General features: G+C 52.7%; 8 protein-coding genes across 8 annotated transcripts; 7 read left to right on the forward strand and 1 right to left on the reverse strand.

Annotated features, from left to right (window-relative positions):
- Positions 1-32: 32 nt before the first annotated feature.
- Positions 33-2,366, forward strand: M409DRAFT_70548 (uncharacterized protein; the record flags this gene model as incomplete). Its single annotated transcript, XM_033818789.1, has 1 exon — positions 33-2,366. The coding sequence occupies one exon, from the start codon at positions 33-35 to the stop codon at positions 2,364-2,366; it is 2,334 nt and encodes a 777-aa protein (XP_033661295.1).
- A 1,311-nt stretch (positions 2,367-3,677) lies between these two features.
- M409DRAFT_70549 (uncharacterized protein) lies at positions 3,678-3,899 on the forward strand (the record flags this gene model as incomplete). Its single annotated transcript, XM_033818790.1, has 1 exon — positions 3,678-3,899. One exon carries the CDS (start codon positions 3,678-3,680, stop codon positions 3,897-3,899), a length of 222 nt encoding a protein of 73 aa, XP_033661296.1.
- A 1,211-nt stretch (positions 3,900-5,110) lies between these two features.
- M409DRAFT_29254 (uncharacterized protein) lies at positions 5,111-6,010 on the forward strand (the record flags this gene model as incomplete). Its single annotated transcript, XM_033809382.1, has 1 exon — positions 5,111-6,010. The coding sequence occupies one exon, from the start codon at positions 5,111-5,113 to the stop codon at positions 6,008-6,010; it is 900 nt and encodes a 299-aa protein (XP_033661297.1).
- A 326-nt stretch (positions 6,011-6,336) lies between these two features.
- M409DRAFT_29255 (uncharacterized protein) lies at positions 6,337-7,206 on the forward strand (the record flags this gene model as incomplete). The annotated part of the gene is made up of 1 exon (XM_033809383.1): positions 6,337-7,206. The coding sequence occupies one exon, from the start codon at positions 6,337-6,339 to the stop codon at positions 7,204-7,206; it is 870 nt and encodes a 289-aa protein (XP_033661298.1).
- Positions 7,207-7,389: 183 nt separating this feature from the next.
- On the reverse strand, positions 7,390-8,764 carry M409DRAFT_29256 (uncharacterized protein; the record flags this gene model as incomplete). The annotated part of the gene is made up of 3 exons (XM_033809384.1): positions 7,390-7,679; positions 7,734-8,594; positions 8,653-8,764. The coding sequence occupies 3 exons, from the start codon at positions 8,762-8,764 to the stop codon at positions 7,390-7,392; spliced, it is 1,263 nt and encodes a 420-aa protein (XP_033661299.1).
- A 918-nt stretch (positions 8,765-9,682) lies between these two features.
- M409DRAFT_29257 (uncharacterized protein) lies at positions 9,683-10,762 on the forward strand (the record flags this gene model as incomplete). The annotated part of the gene is made up of 1 exon (XM_033809385.1): positions 9,683-10,762. The coding sequence occupies one exon, from the start codon at positions 9,683-9,685 to the stop codon at positions 10,760-10,762; it is 1,080 nt and encodes a 359-aa protein (XP_033661300.1).
- A 291-nt stretch (positions 10,763-11,053) lies between these two features.
- M409DRAFT_29258 (uncharacterized protein) lies at positions 11,054-11,665 on the forward strand (the record flags this gene model as incomplete). Its single annotated transcript, XM_033809386.1, has 1 exon — positions 11,054-11,665. One exon carries the CDS (start codon positions 11,054-11,056, stop codon positions 11,663-11,665), a length of 612 nt encoding a protein of 203 aa, XP_033661301.1.
- A 391-nt stretch (positions 11,666-12,056) lies between these two features.
- M409DRAFT_60100 (uncharacterized protein) lies at positions 12,057-13,084 on the forward strand (the record flags this gene model as incomplete). Its single annotated transcript, XM_033814363.1, has 4 exons — positions 12,057-12,370; positions 12,521-12,981; positions 13,012-13,017; positions 13,050-13,084. The coding sequence occupies 4 exons, from the start codon at positions 12,057-12,059 to the stop codon at positions 13,082-13,084; spliced, it is 816 nt and encodes a 271-aa protein (XP_033661302.1).
- Between the last annotated feature and the right edge of the window lie 305 nt (positions 13,085-13,389).

A 13,389-nucleotide genomic window follows, 5' to 3' on the forward strand; every position in this document is an offset into this window, starting at 1 on the left:
ATAGGCTTGAGACGCTTACATGTGCGGTCGCGATGGGCCTTGTCGGCATCTGGTGCATGCATTTCATCGGCAACCGAGCTATCGTCCTCGACAAGAACCAACCGGAGATCCAACTCGTATACCATTCTGGCTTTACCGTTCTGTCTCTCGTACTCCCTGTCAGCGGGTTGATTATCGCTTTCTCAGTTGCCGAGGGCACGACCAAGAAACCCTGGCTACACCATCTCACGCAGATTTTCACAGGCGTGTTCGCAGGTCTATCAATCGTCGGCATGCACTACGTGGCCAACTTCGGAGTCTCGAACTACATCCTCAAATACAGCACTAGGTACTTGGTTGCTTCCTTTGTCATCGCCGTGGGAGACTGCCTCACCGTGCTGGTCCTCTTCTACAGCCTAAGGGAGAAGTGGATCAGCTCCTGGTGGAAGCGTGTTCTCTGTGCCATGTCGCTTGCTGGCGGAGTCTCGGCCATGCATTTCACCGCATCGACCAACTGCACCTACACCTTGCGTCACTTCAACTCCGTTGCAGATATAACATCTCGGAACTCCCAGGTCATCATCGCAGGTGTGATGTGCGGCACTGCGGCCTTTTTCGTTTTTGGCTTTCTGATCTACACGCAATGGCGCAGCCATATGTTTAAGAACCGCTCGCAGCAGATCACGGTTGCCTGCGCCATCTTCGACCCTGCTGGCCGCGTCCTTGTCACGACTGAAGGTGTTCTTCCATCTCGCAAGATCACACACAAGTACAATCACCGCACTTTCGACGACGAATTCGACGATTCTCATCCCGTGTTTCAGTGGGTGTTCCGGGTCACGCACAACTGGCAGGGCGTTGGTGATCTCATCCCAAAGATGAAGAGTCATCTGAGCGCTCACAAAGGCACGAGCATGATCATGGTTGATTCGCGGCCAAGCAGTTCGCAATCCAGCGCTATGTACGACGAAGAGACCTACAGTAACTATGCTATCCTCTTCGAGGAACGCTTCTGCACGGCAGCTGCATCGATGGCGTCTACCATGAATTGGCCAATCGAGAAGCTCGGAGTACTCTACGACAGGATAGTCGAGACAGGCGTACTGTCAAAGGACGACAAGGCCAGCAAGCGCAACACTTTGACTGACCACCGGTACTCGGCGGCCACAGACAATGAAGCGTCGAAGACGAGTCTGTTCGGCAAAGGCCAGGTCATGTTCATCACCCGCGAGGTTGATCAAGCGGAATCAAATGGGCTTCTCAACTCAGGCTACAAGTTCGCAAGCATCCAGCACGTTGGCCGAACCATCTCCCATGCAATGCAGATACCACTCTCCACGCTTGAGGCACACATCTCGGATCTGAAGCGCTACGTCGAGAACTTGCAGTCGGTCGAGAAGCAAGGCACGTATCTGGCATTCTTTGCGCTGATTCCAAAGCCTCATCACAAGGGGTTCGATGTGGCTGTCAAGAAAGACCACCTCGATCAGCTTCCAGACGCGAAGATACTGGACGGGCCACCACAGCCATGGCAGACTGCGATCCTCAACCAGCTCGATGGCAAAAACGTGGCTTGGATCTTGGATACACTCACTGACCGTACTGGTAGGTCGACCATCCCAACGAGCAGTTCGCAAGAGTGGGTTTTCGTGTCGACGCTGCACTCGGCGATCACGACGTTGATTCAGCCTTTCCCTGAGCAATGGATCAACCACGCCAGGTTTTGGTCCAAGCAGCTGGTCGCACATTACGCGTTCGAGAACTCGACGCCTACCTACCTCTACTCCTTTACCGTCATTGGCGACATGCACGCTCAGATCGACCATTCGGACGTCATCGTCCGCACTCCCAAGACGTTCTTCGAAGCTCGCCACCGCTGCTACACTGGCTCTCCCGATCATGCCATTCTCGCCCGCGACATCCACCAGACTTTCGGTCCTTTGTTCGCCAAGCGCCAGCCCAAGGCCAACCGTATGGCGAAACTTTCCGTCACCCTTACGAATAATCCTCTGAAGAAGGTGAAGACGTCGAAGACGGCCATGACCAATGGCAACGGCAGCTCCCGAGGCAACAGCACTGAGCACACCGACGACAATTCCTCCGTGTACGAGCTTGTTGACAAGTCCAAGTATTCATCGGGCTCACCCAGTGGCAGCGAGCGATCGCGTACCGGTGCTACCAACAACTGGGGCGGTATTCTGGTCAATAGTGAGACGGTGGTGCAGAGCGACAATCGTAGCGGCTTTTTGAATGGCGGCAACCCATCCAGCATGCCGATGGGTATGAATGTGGCCGTCAGCACGGCCGAGCCGGAGGTGACTTTTGCGAATGAGCTGTTCAACTTCACCAAGGCGCACTTCACGCCAGGGACCAAGAATGGCTTGTAAGAGCAGGAGACACACACGCCAACGAATGAGATCGACGAACGACAGTACTGCGCCTGCGACTCAGCAAGAGTCAGGATACGAAATGAGCACAAAACGAGCACTTGCATGATGAAAGGAGATGGGAGGCGCATGAGTTTCCAAATCTTCTCTGGGATGGCTTTTTTCCTTCACACAGAGATACCCACACGAGTTTTTAACCGACCTGTTACGATCCTAGCATCGAGCGGAAAAGAGCGAGGACCGAGGCGTTCGATATGGAGCAGATATATGGATGGTGAAGGATGAGACAGAAGGCTTCAGGAAGGAGAAGCTCACAAAAGGTTGTAACATAGGCAGTATCAAAATACAGGCAGAGACAGAGAGACAGCAATGGCACCAAAGGTTGCCAGTCCTCGTTTCGTTCACCGACCTCGATATATTCTTACGGTGTGCCGATGTGCATGTGAAAGACAGGACATTGGTTGGCTGGTTGGTGGTCGGGGAACATGGAGGTGAGGTTCGATAAGCCAATGCAGGGATGTCCTTCGGGGCAAGGCAGGAAGGATTTGGGTTTGCCGATCTCCCGGACAAGCGTGGTCCCTGCATTGGAGCTTCACTTCTGCTCGCCCTTCCTCGCGTGAGCAGGATGATAGAGCGAGAGAGGTGGATGAGGGTCTTGAATCGCAGGAAGACGCTTTGAGATTCAAATTTGTGGTTCCAACGACCAGGACAAGACGGACATTCTTGGGAAATGGCCCTTCGGCAAGCCACCATCAATGCTAGGATCATCCTCACCGCGCACGCCCACCGCCGACAACCCCGACAACCCCGACCGACAGCGGTGTGCACGACGAGACTCGGTTCGAACCGGCGCCTCACTTTCCACCTGCCTCCGACCTTCGGGTGATGGATCCTAAACAAAGGCTGTAGCGGTAGCGTTCCATCGATGTTGTGCCGTCGGTGAGATAAAGGTCGATAGGTGGGTATATATAGGTCGGTTTCCTATCTTGTGGGGTGGTTTACTTTGTTCCCTCATATATCTCTTTGGACTCGCTCGTGTGATTTTTGAGAAAGATTGGGGAGTTGGGAGACAAAGGAGTTGAATTGGCTGGAGATTTGGGGAAGAGTGATATCTGGAGAGAGAGAAGAGAGGTATCTTTCCCATTCCACTGCCCAATCCTTTCCACACTTCGAAAGTTGATCTTTCGCTCACCAACGTCACTCTTTCAGTCAGTCCCCACGACCACAGCGTCCGCTCTTGACGAGCAACGTCCCCACTCCACACATTCGCTTCACCCACCCACCCACAGAAAAGCGACCGGCTCGCCCACCATGTGCTCCTACACCTACCTCTTCTACTACTGCGGCCACGACTACTACATCCTCTCGGACACGATCGAGTTCTGCGCCAACCGCTACCTGTCGGGCTACTCGGTCGACGTGTGGACGATCGACATGTGCAAAGATAAGAAGGTGACGTGTTTTGGCTTGAGTCGGTTTTTCTGTGGCGAGTGTAGTGAGGATCATACGTTGGAGTATGAGTTGGAGGAGTGAAGAATGGGAAGAGATGGGGGTATGAAGGATTTCTTGATTGATATTTGGGCTTTTGATAGCGAGCGGGATGCGTTTGGGGAGTTTTTGTCTTTGAGGTTTGGTCTTTTGGGTTGATGGGGCAGTGAGGTTGGAGGGGATGATGGGAAGAGCTAGGATCCTTTAGAAGAGAGGGATGTAGAGTGGATACAGACAGGCTCGTATCTTTGATTAAGATCACAACATGCATTTCTTGCTCCTTTTCAGATCTGCTGCGGTTGAAGAAGAGATGGCTGAAATATGGACAGCAATCGTATGGATGGTTTGACTATGGACGGGGACGACATTGTGAGTACACCTGGAAACACGACCGTTGAGCAGAGGGAGGTTGACAATGCCCAGCAGCGAAAGACTTTTGAAGTTGGACCCTTCATGGGATGAACTTATATTGGCCAGTTCTGTTCTCGTGCACACGACACACGTTCGAACCAACACACACTCTTGAGAATGTGCGGCCTGAGGATCTACTTTGGCTGGAGAAACCTGAAGCCTGGTCTGCAGGACGACCAGTCGCGCTCTTCACGAATTGTTCATTCCCGGGCGTTGCAAGGTTGATGGCCACTTCCCAGTTGCATTTGCACGACTATTTCTAGCTGGACGTCATGGCGATAATCGATGTCTTGGGTACGACATTCAGCAGCAACATGACTGCGGCATGAAACTCAGGCTTTAGGACTTGCGAATGAACCTCTCTGTTGACTTACTCTTCGCATATCGAAACACCCACTTTATCCGGACCACAGACCAGCCGGTACCACCCACCCCTCTTGCAAGTGACAACGGGATTTTACCAAGTTAAGTCGCAGACTCATGTTTACTCCTAGCGTTACAGCAAGACATGGTACAACAACAGGTACGTGAGGATGCGATAATAAGATAGGAGCGTAAGGTGACGATGCTAACAATGCAACCTTCTCCACAGGTGCTTTAGTCGAGCTAATGAATGCTTCGTAAACGGAAGATTGTCGATCGCATCGAAGCTTGGCCGAGTTCGAGGTCCACCTTGCCTATCAAGGCCAACGGCGACCACCTTTAGCCGGCGACGATACCTGAGGATGGGACGGTCGTATTCAGACTGTAGTAAGTTGGGTGTACAAGATAAATGGATAGAATGGCCTCCATATGGCGTCCTGCATACAGGCTCGACCCCAAACAGAAGCCGGAAAGAATTCGAAATGGTATCCTTCAGGAGTTTGAACGGCCTTGCCAAGGCGGCATTGTTCAGTACGCTGTTTTACACGACCAGCTTCGCCCAGGACTCGAACGTCAAGATCATATACCTCTTCGAGGACCCAGCCTTATCCAACAACACGGCCATCAAGACATCCGGTTTCAACACAGCGGTGGTCTTCGCCCTCAACATTCAGGATAACGGCGACCTCGTATACCCCCTCTCAGCCTTAGGCGGCGGCTCACCGGACGTGACACTTGTCAGCAACGGCTCATACGTCGGCGGCACCAAATACGCCGACCTGATCAAAGGCTACAAAACCGGCGACACCCAGATCACCCGCACCGAAGCCACCGTAGGCCCCGCGACGCTCATCCAATCCATGATCAACGCCAACGGCACCGACCCATCCACCCTCCTCTACAAGAACCTCGCCACGCTGAAAGCCGCCTGGAACCTCGACGGCATCAACAACGACGACGAATCCCTCTACGACGTCCCCAGCACCGTCTCCTTCGCCAAAATGCTCGGCCAGATCGGATACAAATACTCCGGAGCACCCTACACCAACATCCCCTTCTGGCAGTCCGTCGTCAGCCAGGTCAACGGCAACGTCAGCGGTCTCCTGGATAGAATGTACCTGCAATGCTACGACGGCGGCGCGGGCAACGATCCCGGCGAGTGGCAGACCGACCTGAACATGAAAGTCGTGCCGTTGCTGTGGGTGGTTAATGATGCGAAACCCGAGTATGGCATGACTCCCGCGCAGTGCCAGGCGAAGTTTCAGAATTGGTATAGTACGGAGCAGGTGGCGGGCGGGGGGTATTGGAATGATTATGATATTGAGAAGCAGAATTCTTCGTATACGGCTTATGGAGATGCGTTGGATGCGGTGTTTGGATAAAACCTTGGGCCAGATGAAGGGCAGAGGGTTTTACGGCTCACGACTTGATGTTTGAGGAGCTGACAAGGCAAGTGAAGTACGTCAACAGAAGGTCGCTCAATCATACCATCAAAAGAATCGTCTCCGCCGTAACTTTCGCGCCAAGATCCTCTGGCTCCTTTCCTATGCCGCATGCTTTCCACGTGCTGTGCAGTGCCTGTGATCAGGCGTATTCACCTGCTATCACATGGATGCCAAACTCACATGCTAATGTATCTGCGCCCACCTTTAAATACTTTCTCGATTCGCGCACTCTGCTTCAAGTCTCCATCTCACCAGTCATCAACATGGACCATCCTAGCTTTTGCGTCGGCTGGGACAACTACCGGAGACTTGACGACTATCAAGACACTACCAATTACGTCTTGCAGACGAATGCTGAAGCGGCCGACTACGATGACATCCCCACCAATTCTCGCAAGACTTACCTCATCGCCATTTTCCACCGGATCTCCCGCCAGCAACTCAACTATCGCAATTGCAATGTCAACGAGCTACGCACATTTGCCATCCAGCGCCGACTCGCGACTGCCCCGGCCGCTCCGTCTCGAAGAAAAGTCAGAGATGGCGATCACAAGCGGCTAGTTCGACTGTTGGAGGCAGCTGATGAATCTGCCACCTTCCCGGGATTCCTCGACCTCTCTGCTAAGCTACGCTGTCTGGTCTATGAGCATTATGTAGCCAGCCTGCCCAAGAAGCTGCAAGTACCAGCACAACCGCCGATTGCAAAGGTCAACAAACTACTGAGAACCGAGTCGTTGCCTATCTTCTACCACGGGTGCCAGATCCAGCTTCATTTGCAGCAACAGCAGCGCAAGGACAGGAAGATCTTGAAGTTCTCCAATGATTCGCAGTTGTTCCTCAACTCTCTCGCCCCTAAGAGTTTGGCGGAGATCCACAGTCTTCATATTGCATGCTCCTTAGGGAGCAGCGCGAGTTACATGGGCCACGAGATCGACATTCAACTAAAGAAGAGCGAGAAGGCGGGAGTGCAGGTTAAGAAACGTTTCAAAGGATTCATGTTGCAAAATGCGAGAACGAGAAGCATTGAGGTCGCGCTTTCCGACTTCTTCAATCAAGAGAGCCAGAGGAAGAAGGAGTTGACCATCGAGGGTGTCTACGCGGCGAGGAGAAAGCTGGAGGATACAGTTGTTTGATGAACATCATTCCGTAAGGATTTACACGGTAATGAGACATCACAAGCAGGCCAACCTTCGAAGTCGTCTGAGGACTCTTGCCGGATCTATTACAGCGTATCAGAGTCGAATAGGAGAACGGACTCGCCTTGAAGACGAAGAACCCAACAATGCATGCCTGCTTTCCTTCTCTACCAACGTTACTCAAAGCTTACTCCTCTCCGGTATCAATGCATAACTCTTCGGCTGACTCTCCAGCCAACTCCTATCCAGCTGGTCAATGCTCTGAATGCCTGCCACATTCATCAAGATATCCAGATCCGCTAGCAATGACTTCATAACGTGTCGCACGCCATGCTCGCCCATAATCGATAAGCCCCATACCCACAGACGTCCAACGAAGACGAACTTGGCGCCCAAAGCAAGCGCTTTGACGACGTCTGCGGCGCCTCGCACACCTGAGTCGAACATGATGTAGATTTTGTCGCCGACAGCTACGGGGACCGTCAGCAACGAGACTCAAACCAGTGATAAGTTTTTGTACCCACCATCAACAATCTTCTCCAAAGCATCCAAACTCGCCACCGCCCCATCAACCTGCCTCCCGGCATGATTACTCACCACAATCCCATCACACCCAATCTCCACACACTTCCTCGCATCCTGGACACTCTGGATCCCCTTGATAGCAAAAGGCTTGCCCCCACTAATCTCCTTCCACGTCTTGATCAACCACGGCATCTTCTCCCACGTCCACGCCCGGCCGTGCCAGACGTTATCGATCCACTTGGCGCCGGCTTCGTTGGGTTGTGTTTTGGGATCGATGCCTTCTTCCGCGAGGCGTTTCTGGAAGACCGGGTCGGAGAGGCCGAGGTCTGCGCCGATGCCGTGGTAGAAGGCGTAGTTGGAGGTGTTGACGTCGTCGTGGCGCCAGGCGAGTTGCCAAGTATCCACAGTCAAAATGCAAGCGGTGAAGCCGGAGTCGTGCGCGCGTTTCAGCAGGGAGATGGTGAGTTCGTCGTCGTGTGGCATGTACAGCTGGAAGAATCTCGGACCGTCACCATTGGCTTTGCCTACGTCTTCGATGGGTTGCGAGCCTGCTGTGCTGAGGCAGTAGGGAAGGTTTAGCTCGCCTGCGACTTTTGCTACGGGCAGTTCGCCGGCTGGGTTGTAGATTTTGTTGATGCCGATGGGGGAGAAGCCGATGGGGGCGTTGACTTTGTGGCCCCAGATCTCGGCTTTGGTGTCGCGCTTGTTGGTGTCGACCAGCATTCGTGGGATTAACTTGTGTCTGTAGAAGGCTTGTCGGTTGGCCAGGTGGGTGAGGGATTCGCCGGCATTGGATGAGGCGTAGTACCAGCCGCCTTGGCTGAGCTTCTCATGGGCTAGTTCTTCGAGTTTGTTCGGATCTGGTGAGCGTCGTGTCAGAGATCAGTGGCGTAGCTGAACGTGCTGTCAGTGAGATACCGGTGTTGAAGACTGGAGTCTTTCCTTCGTTGCTCGCCCAAAAGTTCTCTCGCTGGTATTCAGCGTACTCTGGAGTAGTTCTGTGCTTCTTGTTCTCATTTTCGGTATCCATCTTGGCAACTGTACTAAGAATTCACAGGTAAAACAATACCGACGAAAGGAAATGTAGAAATGAAGGCGAAATCTGAGTCTTAAGTATCGAGATCTGTACTTGCCATGCTCTGAGCTCTGTGCTCCTACATGTGCTCGGAATCTAGATCTGGCATTCGTCCGTCCGGAGTCAAAGCCGGTACAGTGCCATTGGTGCATCGATACTGCGTCAGATCGATGTCTCTGACGTTACAAATAATTCTCGAAGATGTGGCCTTGTGGTGTGTCGAAGAGGTGAGGTCATATCTTCATCGTCGATTGATGCAGGGGTTGTGGCTGTTGCGGCCGGGGCGGAAAGCTTGCCTTCAACATCACCTCTTCTCCAGCTCGGACGGAGTTGAATGCTCTGCTACAGCTTCTCAGCATTACTCAGGTCAGTATCTCTCCTCATACGTGGGGCCTCTCTGTGGATACTCCATAAAATAGCTTCTCTCGTACCTTGTTGGGTCATAAGAAGGGCGAATCTGGCGGCTGGGCTTGAGTCTACTCCTCCTGCGTGTTTGTCCTGGCATTTGAAGGAATCGAATGTAGAATGCGAACAGGTACGTTCTCGAGCTTTTTGTTCCATCTGCAGCTCAGATCACCTTCATACACGCGGTTTCTAGTCTCAAGCTGCAATCGATTTGTTTCGTACAAGCCGGCCACGGCGCTACAGCGAAAGAGGCCTATTATGCGACATGGATTCCGGAGCATGTTCCCGGTTCACGCCATTCATGGAGTCGACTGTAAACATTACAACAGTGTATACAAAACATCCATTTCTGTCACATTGGCCTTCAGAATCAAAGCTGTCTTCCATACGGTGCTCGGAGCGGTCTTCTCAAGCCCGCTCGCCACCTCTGTCCGGACCAGCTGTTGACTGCCGCTCGAAGCCGACAACATGGCCGCAAGCTCTGGTCTGAAAGTGGTGGCCGATGAAGCAACTGTCGTCACGCCCCTCGATGTCGATAGACTGGACATGCCGACCGACATTCTGCAAGACTACACATTCCCGGTTCCTGAATTCGCAAAGGCCAGGACTTGGCCTAGGGCAGATGGCGAGCAAAGACCTCTTCCACAAATCATAGCCCACCGTGGATACATGAGCAATTATCCTGAAAACTCGCTGCTGGCATTCGAGGAAGCCATCAAAGCCGGCGCTTCTGCCTTAGAGACCGATGTTCGTCTCACGAAGGATGGGGTGGTCGTATTGAATCATCATGGAGACCTCAAGAGGTTCGGCCACGACAAGAAGATCCTCGACTGCACATGGGATGAGATCAAGGACTTCAGGACTGTGGATCCACCTCATGTTCCCCTAGTACGTCTTCAAGACTTGCTGGAATTCCTTCTTCAACCAGGAAGGACGAAGATATGGCTTCTCCTCGACATTAAACTGGATGGTAAGGCCGAGAATGTCATTCGACTGACTAGGTCCACGATCGACAGTGTACAGGCACCCCCTGACCTGCCATGGAACGAACGCATCTTGATGGGCATTTGGGCAGCGAGACAGATACCTCTAGTAGCCAAGCATCTACGAGGATTCTCCGCCATGCACATTGGATACCACCTCGGCCACGCAAAGCGCAATGTACAGGCCTCTCACATGGGAGTGGCTCTCATGATCTACACAATGCTGGCTCCGGGCGGAAGACGCTTCGTTAAGGATTCCAAGACGAGAGCAGGGCCTCCTCCTGTCATAGCATGGCCAGTCAGTGATCAAGATCAGATTGAGTGGTGTGCGCGAAGAGGCTTGGATGGGATCATCACCGATGATCCTGAGGCATTAGCAAAGCTCTGGGACTCGTTCGATGAGGGTGCGAGAAGATCGATACTGCCAGTGTCTGTTCGGACTTGTCTCTGGACTTTATTTTATTACTTCTGGATCAACAGCATGTTTTGGTTGTTCAAGAGGTTGACGCATTTGGAGGATGAGGATGAAGAGAAAGTCGCGGTGGACAGGAAGAAGGAAAATTGACACGAGCAGTATCCAAAGCCAGCCATTTTGATTCGCAGTCTGATCGAGGAGGTGGACTCAAATACTAGAGTCTATGAAGGGTTCGTGTACGTGCCTTTGCTCAATGTTGAAGCTTCTTCCAAAATAGACTCGGACAGCTTCCATGGCTCTGGAACATACCTCCCTCGTCATGGATGAAAGTGAGCAGAAGACTCGCAGAACTCTTCCATCTCTTGACAAAACACTCGACTGAGCCAACAAACATACCATCTTCCGCTCAAAGCCTTCATCAACACCCGCCGACTCTACACAATGGGCGCTCAAACTTGGAACGACCCTCGCAAAACCGCCAAACACAACGCCAACTCGCCTCTCCTCAAACTCCCGGCAGAATTACGCATCGAGATCTACTCACTCTGCCTCATCTCACCCAACCGTGTCAACCTCAACAAACCCTACATCTCCTTCAGCCAGAGACGCCATCCCAACCGCGGCGGCCAACTCCTCAAAGTCCACCCACCCGCTCTATTCCGCGTATGTCGTCAGACCCGGTGTGAGACCATCCCGATCTACTTCCGAAAGAACAAGTTTCGGGTGTTTGCGCTGAATTACGACGTCAAGCCTTATGCGAGGTTTTTGCGGTACCAGCGCGTGTATGGGAGGCCTGAGGACTTGGTGCTGACGTATGTCGGGCAACCGAACTGGGCGAATTTGGTCAAATGGCTTGAGATGGTGTATTTGAAGCGATGTGCGCCGCCGGAGAGGAGGGAGGGGTTCTGGGCGAATCGTAATAGTGTGGTTGTAGAGGGAATGTTTATGCTGGTGGAAAGGGTGAGGAAGAGGATGAGTTGGAAGGAGGTTTTGAGGGTGCTAGAAGCTCGGAGGGTGTTTTTGGCGTGTATTGATACTAGGTGGAAATTGTGAGTGCTCTTTGACACAACTGGTAAGCGCACCATTTGAGAATCTCAAGGGTGTGTCGAATGGCACTAACACAGTACAAGTAAAACTAAGTAGGCAAAGCTCTTGGATACATTGCACCAAACCCCTTTGCAAAAGGCTTTCATCCATTCAGATGCTATTAGGTCAACCAGAACTGAATAAGTATATTACTATTATGAGCCGAGGGCTAACGACTACAAGCGCTGCATGTGAATCAGAAAGCAGGCACGTGCGCATCGAGGCCACTGAAGAACAAAAACTTCGAGGCACTTCTGACAACTAACAATCGTCTTGACATCGACATCATCGAAATACTATTACTCGAACATCTTCCTATCCAACATCTCACTAACAGCACCACCTCAACAAAAACACAATGCTATCCGAATACCCCCAGTACGACGGATACTGGCGCCTCAGCCAGTGGTACTGCAAGAAAAAGGCAGACATCCTGGAACACGTCCAGAAACAAGGCCGCATCGTAACCCGCTACACACCCAAGTCTCAACTCGTCACAAAGCAAAACCTCACCGATCGCGGCTCCCTACCATACGAAAGCGAAGCCATCAGCCTCGAGGAACTCCAGCGCTTCATCCGTGACCGACGTCTGCAGTCGTCCGGCGAGACGCCCCGTCGAGCCGAGTGCGTGGAAGTACTTGAGAAAGCAGACGAAGAGCAGAAGTTCGAGAAGTTCGTGGATCTCCCCCCCCCCCCCCCCCCCCCCCCCCCCCCCCCCCCCCCCCCCCCCCCGCCGGAACTGCGCGAGAGGATCTACGAGTTCTATATGGCCGAATTCCCCTCTTCTCTCACCTTCCCAACTCAGCCACCTCTGACACTCAGCTGTCGATTGCTGCGCAAAGACGCCCTGCCACTTTTCTACCAGTCTACGGTCTTCAATCTGTACTACTGCTACGAGAAGACCCCAGGCAAGAAAACAAGTCTCCAACACTGTCTCGAAACCACCCTCTTCCTCAAGAGCCTCAGCAGCACCCCCGGACCCAGCACCATCGTCTTCAACATCGGGTACCACCCCAGACCCGTCTGGAACGGCAAGCGCGAGACGATCGAACAGATCGCTCGCTGCAGCATCTCCCTCCCCACCTCCTCCGTCCAAGTCGAGATCGTCGGACGACACCAGGGGCTGTATTCGAAAGCCCAGCTTCTGCGACTGAAGGACGGGCTCGAGAAGATGCTCGAGCGGAATCTGAAGGTCCTCTGTGAGGAGGGAGATGGGACCAAGAAACTTGGGGAGAAGGAGAGGGGCTGTTTGCTGCAGGCGGCGTATAGTGCGTATCATACTTGTAAGTTTCTTTTCTTTTGTTCGTTGCCAGGTCTATGTGAGTGTGGGGACGAGCTGACGGGGAGATAGGGGTGATGCAGAATCCTGTGAGGGGTCGGAGGTAAGTGTTTTGAGGAGGGATTGGGATGGTCTGGAGAGCGAAGGCGAATGGAATACTGGGTACTGTTTCGTGCGATGAGATATCGAGGCGATCGAGGGATGGGGACTTGAGTTACTACTGAACTTTTGTATTGACAGAAAAAGCTTATAAAAAGGGTCCTTTGATCTTGATTCTGGAGTACTAATAGTTGTTGTTGAATTGCTACAGTAGGCAAACAATTCCCAGACATCTTGACCTCCTACCCTTTATGCCCATGGACGATAAAGTGTTACGGACACGTTCCGCTGGCGCAGCCTAGCACGTGACCCG

This window comes from Zasmidium cellare (genome assembly GCF_010093935.1).
Source record: "Zasmidium cellare ATCC 36951 unplaced genomic scaffold M409scaffold_49, whole genome shotgun sequence".
In the NCBI taxonomy this organism is placed as follows: Eukaryota; Fungi; Ascomycota; class Dothideomycetes; order Mycosphaerellales; family Mycosphaerellaceae; genus Zasmidium; species Zasmidium cellare.